The following is a 6,278-nucleotide window of genomic DNA, read 5'->3' as shown; positions in this document are numbered from 1 at the left end:
TTATCGCTCATTCTCTTTCTCTCGCTGTTCGCAGTGTTCATCCAACTTGACGTTTCTCTTTGTGGAACATTCTACGTCATTCCTCGAACATTCTGCCTATTTCTCGTTGTTCGCTTTGTGTTGCCGCAGTATTCGCCACAATACAGACAAAGGTAAACAAAAATTTTGATTGCCATGGATTGCACGAGCGTTTTGACCTTGCCACGCTTTTAAATTTTTTTCTATAATTTGCCGATATATACTCGTTTATGTACATATGTATGTATTTAGGAATGTGCATAGAATATAAAATTTTAATAAATTTAAGTGTGGAAAATGCCGACAATACACGTACACATTTGTTTATTTGACCATAGCGTGTGGCAGCTAATTCGGTCGGGAGCAGGGCGGATGCTCCTTTTACAGCAAAACGAATTCGTGCGACTAAATTTTTATTTTGTTTTTTTTTCGTAATTGTAAGACACTTCGTACAGGCACCGCCCCGCATACATATGTATGCATGCATGTGTGTATCATAAATTCCCGCCCACGCAAGGCTCATTAATTTTGAAAGTTAAAAAAAAAAATTCTTGTCTTTGACGTGGTACTTTTTTATGTTTTGTTTCTTGACTTTGTTTTTCTTGCGAAAAATCGAGAAGAATTAAAAATGTGTTGTCTAATGAAATGTACCAATTTGTGACTGCATAAAAGTCGATGAGCAGATTTTTCAGGAGAGCCTAAATAATTTTGTCTTATTTAGCAAACCTTAAATGGAGATTTTCTTGAAGGCTTTTGCGGATTGTTAGGTTTTTTGTGTGTTTAATTTCTATAAAACTGCGTAGATTGTTTTGGTAGATTTTAAGTTATACGCAATTTATTAAAATAGTTAAATGCGCAAATAAAAAAATAGCTTAACTGCATATTGAGTTTTTTATGATTTTTGCAGAAAAACACATATCTTCACTTTAGGGTGAAAAGGTGCCAAATCAATTTTTCGAAACTGTTCAGGAGAGATGAAAAATTGATGTAGTTTCGTATTATCTGCCATTCTGCATCAAAAACTAAATTTTGAAGAAAAATGGACTTGGCACCTTTTCACCTTTAGGTAGCGATATGTATGTAGCTCCAAGTGGTGGCACCGAATTTCGACCATAACTATTCGGTTTAGGCTATTATCTATTTTTCAACAAAACCGCGCTAGCGGGGGTGCTTCCTCTCTGACCGTGTGGAAGTGCTAGTTAAGTGTGTTATGTCCCTTCCTTCCTTTCTAGGATGGTCTATACTTAATCAATACTGAAGCTTTCTATGTCGTTAGCAGACTTGGAGATCAGTGATCCAATGCGTTTGAATCTGAGCTTTTAATTTTCAAAAAGAAACTTCCTGCAAACATTTCAGAAGCCAACAGGAACATTTTTCAAAAAATTTCTAGCAGCATAATCTGTGTTTTAAAAAAATACCAAAAATTTAACACTATTTTTGCCCATAAACTGTGTTAAAAAAATCGCAAAATTTAACCCCTTTTTTACCCAGGCTCGTGGAACAAACCTATGTTTATACAAAAAAAAAAAATATTTGTTCCCTACATCATTATTTAAGCTTAATATATGAGTAGTCCACTTGCAAACAGCGTTATGTGATTTTATAATAGAAAGTCATAAATTTGAAAAAAAGCAGCTACGACAACAAGTAACATTTAAATTGAGTCTTTTTTATTATTACCTGAAAATTTGGATAAACAAGAGCCTTATAAAATTGTAACATAACATAACATGACATAACATAACATTAACAGTCTATATTCTACATGACCTAAAGCAGTTTTCTAAGTTCATCAGAAGATGTATACTTTTGAAAGTTTACAAGTATGATAGCGACTTTTGGAAGAAGAGTTAACATTTGATGCTATTTTTTTTCAGAATATAAAAATATTTTGCACTGTGTTGTTAGTGGACATGAAACTACTATAAATACTGGTACGTAATCCTCCAAAAACTAAAAATCTAAAAAATTTTACATAGCGCACTTTGCATTTCTTAACTAATTTACGGAAAATTTTCTGTATGGACAAGTTGCACACTTCTTTGTGTTAGTTTGCTCTTTTATGTCCTCCTTTGGGGTTTCCAAAAGCAAAGCGTACTTCTATTTCCATGCCATTGCCAGCATTCCTTAAATTTTTATTTTTGTGCCACAGCTAAGTTATCTACTTCGACGTCTTAGGTTCACAGTGAAGGATGTCGTCCCGATTGGTTCAATAGTTTCTTATTCAGAGGTGCATCCTCCAAAAAATTATTCCAAGTTTTCAAGTTCTGAGGACATTGCCGAAATCGACCATTCTGAGCGCTGAACATTTCGTTAGACCCTTGTTTCCTAAAATAAAAGGACCACCTATAATTTTCTTCTGGACTTTTGTCCATTGCGATCTCTTGTATTCTTTCTTTGTAAGTGGGCGCTTAATCAAAGCACAAACTAAATTTTCTAAAAGCATATTTGATGTTTCCTTCTCGGTTTACTTGTTGGTGCGGCTATATTTGTTGGACCCGAACCTCAACATTCGTAATGGTATGATTAATTGTTTCGAATAGAAACTCGCATTGCACTCGCTATCGAATGCCATATCTCAAAATACGAGTTCGATATCGAATGCCGCGATTCGGGCCCTGATTGCAAAACACGATTCTCTCCTTCTCTCCAAGCACTTTATTTCGCGAATGCCGCTCGTACACACATATGTAATTCTGATGCTCGTAAACCTTGAATACAGAAACGGTGAGTGGCCTCTTTCATTGGATGTTAGGTCGCTATTTAAAGATAGGCCTTCATCTGACCTTGGTTGTAGCTCTTCAAATATTTTTTTTTTGCTATTGTAAAATACTAACATATGTATGTATGTGCATTCATAGGTATATGTGTACACATGCATACACAAGATTGAAATAAATTTTTTTCGTATGTATATAGATTCAGGTACCGAATATTTGAATTTCGAATAATATTTTTATTATTGTTTATCTACTTAAATAAACAACTATTTGTTTATTTCTTTTAATTTTGGTACTAATGTTTTTCATAAAAGATTTTTTGTTTTAACAGCCGAAGTCATTTATTTTTTTCTACTACCCTTCCCACCTCACCAAGAAGATAAAATACTAGTTTTTGTTATTTTTTGTTTTTGTTTGTTTAATAACGCTTTGGCATTTGTTGTTTCGATCAGTGCTGCCGCTGCGTTTTCACTCGATTTTATTTATTTCACTTCATCACTTTAGCTGACTGTTTTCCCTGATTAACGATTCTTTCATTACAAATGTGTGCTATGAGATACATTTTCAAAGATTTATTTTTTCATATATAAAATAGCTTAAGTGTAAACTTAAGATACTAATAAGACTTGCATTATTCTCTGTATAAAATACAAATAGTGCACCACCTTCGCTGCTTTCAACATCGTTACATATTTTTTTTGTTGCTTTTACATAAACATATATATAATTTTTCTAACTTGTTTTCTATGCTTTTGTGTGGTTTTGAAATTATGTGCTTGTATGAGTGTGTGTTGTGTGTGTAAGTTTAATTCTTTGTGTGTCAGGATTGTTTTTCTTTCTTTTTTTTTTACTTTAACTTATACATAAAATTATAGATTTCATAAATATAAAGTAAATTTTAATTTCATAAATAATAAAAATTAAGCAGTACAAAATGTTTGGTGTTAAACCAACAAAAATAGTTGATGCGGTTGTTTATATTTTTATCATTTTGCTGGTTTACAAGCTGCCTAGGCCAAGGCCCTACTACTGCTAGCTTCGCCAAATCGGTCTCTCTGCCTCTCGAAAGCGGGCTTACTTGCCGAGCAAGATCTTGCGGCTAGCGCCAATGTTTTGGCCAGCCTGTGTGGCACCCTTGTTGGAACCGGCCTGCAGACCAATGATACCGTGACCAGCACGCATTTGTTCCTCGGAGAAGTCGCGCTTGCACTCATCGGCAGGCTTGGGTCCCAAGAATGGTCCTTGGAATTCGGGGTGCTTGTAGGCGGCACGACCGATAGCGAAGATGGTGTTGGTCACTTGTGCAATGTCCTTCTTCTCCCACAAATCAACAGTCTGGAAGACATCCAAATCGGGTACACCGTAGTTTATCAATGCCTTCTGGAAGTTGTTGATGTTTTCCATCATTTTGAATTGGCCACCGGATGAGTTGATCTTTGGCACGGAGTTGGGGGCAAGCTTGTTGATCAGAGCGCACAATACCTGCCCGTCCCTCAGATGGTCTTCGTAGGAAACACCGGCAGGGAATTTTGAGCCAAGAATAGCTTCAACCCATTCCTGAGCTTCTTTGTCCATCTCGGGATTGCGCTTGCCAGCAATCTATGTGGAGGGAGAGAGAAAGGTAGAAGATATTAATAAACTTAGTCTGATAATAAATGTTTGGAAAGATATTTCAACATTTCGTGGTTTTTAATGAAGGTCGATTGATTATTTCGCAACAACTTAACAAAGTAAATAATTACTTAAAATTTTTTTTTGTTTTAAGAAATAAATTTTTTTTAAAGCTCTCACTATATTTTAGGTTGATAGTTCGAAGAAGTTTACTTTAGTTGGTGGTTTTTGATACAAATTTACAAATTTATAGATATATAAATTTCGGTAACGAATTTAGAAAATTCGACATTTATTTAAAAAAATTTATATATTTTAATAATTTTTTGACGCTGTAGGGAAGATAGGCAGTGAGAAATTATCACTAGCCATTTTAATCCGCGCTGGCGATAATTCGAAAATGTTAACTTTTCTTCAAAGTAGGTTTTTTTTGTAAAAGCACATGCATATTTAGTTTATTTCACATTTTCTTATTAAAAACAATTCAACAATTGCTCAACGCAAATTTTATTTATTTAATTGAAATTTTTTTCATTTCACCACCATTTTTCACTAATATTTTTTTTTGTCCAATTCACTTTTTTTTTCATTCAAAAGTATCCTTTTTCGCAAACTCTAAAATTGATTCGTCTTTGATATTCACCTTAGCACGAATAGCACGCTCAAGAGACATTTTGTGTGTGGGTTTTTTGTTTTTGTTAGGTTTTTGGAAAAATATGAAGCTGCTACTTGTGATCCTCGCTAGTAGGAAAACTGTCTGTTACTGATGCCTTAGCTGGGTGTGTTGGCCGCTTATAAAGCACCCGGAGAGTCATTTGCCTCTGCTCAAAATTTCCACTAACAAATGTGCGGAATAATTTGTGTAAAAATCTCAAAAATATAACAAAAACGATATATGTACGTACATATGTGATGAGCGTGAAATTGTTCATCTTGAAGCATTTTTCCAAAAATACCTGTGATGAGAAATTTTCTCGTTGCTCAGCAAATGACTGCCATCGCCCGCGGACTTGGCCGTTGGCAAAGGAATCGCGTGGGCGTTGGTTGTACGCCACCATTGAATGCTCTGCTGGCAATGATTGTTATTATTGCTGTTGTTGTTGCACTTGTTTTTATTAAGATGAGTGTACTTATTTAATTTTAGCACAACAAATTCACACAACTTTTCGAAAATAGCCACTTGGTCTAATATTTTCCTTCCCACACCCCCCTGCCGCGTCTGGTCTACTCATCTATCTGCGATATTTTCGAGTAGTTTTATGAAATTCTCGAGTTTTTATTAATTACGCAGCCACACACTCACTTCTCGTAAATAGATGGGCGAAGAATTTTTCTTTACATCTGGCATGGATTGTCCTATTTAATTAAAATGGGAAATTTTCAATTAGATTTGGTTTATTTCGAATAAGAAATCTAGCGTAGCACTTTTCTATATGCATTGTGCCACAAAGAGCTTGTATTTTACATAAAATTGTTTGTGTTTCTTTGTGAAATCGTTTATTGTTTTACTATCATAAATCAAAAATTTTAATTGAAATGGTCGAAAATGTGGAAAGTTTTTACGATGCATTTTTAAGAATGTTCTACATTCGTACTCTGAACTGGGTTGCAAAGCTACAGTAGAGTTGGTTAATGTAGTCAAAGTGGTTTATGATGCCGAAAAATACAATGGGGTATTCACAACGGTGTCGTAAGTGTCGTATTGTTGGACGTCGTAAACTTTAAATGCCTAAAAAATATATTACTGGACTTCGCAAAATACCATCAAAGTCATACTATGAATTTTCGCGGTGTTAAAAAATAGTTGATTGTGGTTTCAGGTTCTCTAAACATTTATTTAAGCTTTTAAAGTTTACGACATACACCAATACGTACACCATACTTGCGATACCGTTGTGAATCCCTCAAATGTAAAACTTTGCTGGTAGT

General features: G+C 34.6%; 1 protein-coding gene across 1 annotated transcript; it reads right to left on the bottom strand.

Annotated features, from left to right (window-relative positions):
- Positions 1-3,214: 3,214 nt before the first annotated feature.
- Positions 3,215-5,138, bottom strand: LOC108370337 (muscle-specific protein 20-like). The gene is made up of 2 exons (XM_017625658.1): positions 4,993-5,138; positions 3,215-4,337 (listed from the first exon to the last, which is right to left on the bottom strand). Exons 1-2 carry the CDS (start codon positions 5,020-5,022, stop codon positions 3,813-3,815), a joined length of 555 nt encoding a protein of 184 aa, XP_017481147.1. The 5' UTR covers positions 5,023-5,138; the 3' UTR covers positions 3,215-3,812.
- Between the last annotated feature and the right edge of the window lie 1,140 nt (positions 5,139-6,278).

This window comes from Rhagoletis zephyria, unplaced genomic scaffold (genome assembly GCF_001687245.7).
Source record: "Rhagoletis zephyria isolate East Lansing unplaced genomic scaffold, Rhagoletis_zephyria_1.1 Rzeph_scaffold_04161, whole genome shotgun sequence".
Lineage (NCBI taxonomy): Eukaryota > Metazoa > Arthropoda > Insecta > Diptera > Tephritidae > Rhagoletis > Rhagoletis zephyria.
Note: the sequence above shows the minus strand (reverse complement) of the source record. Positions and strands in the feature narration are given on the sequence as shown.

What these genes read in the sequence shown, in the direction of transcription:
- LOC108370337 (XM_017625658.1), bottom strand. Translation starts at nt 5,022, where the DNA reads ATGTCTCTTGAGCGTGCTATTCGTGCTAAG. An exon ending in AGCGTGCTATTCGTGCTAAG is followed by an intron (nt 4,338 to 4,992) that starts GTGAATATCAAA and finishes CCCTCCACATAG; the next exon opens with ATTGCTGGCAAGCGCAATCC.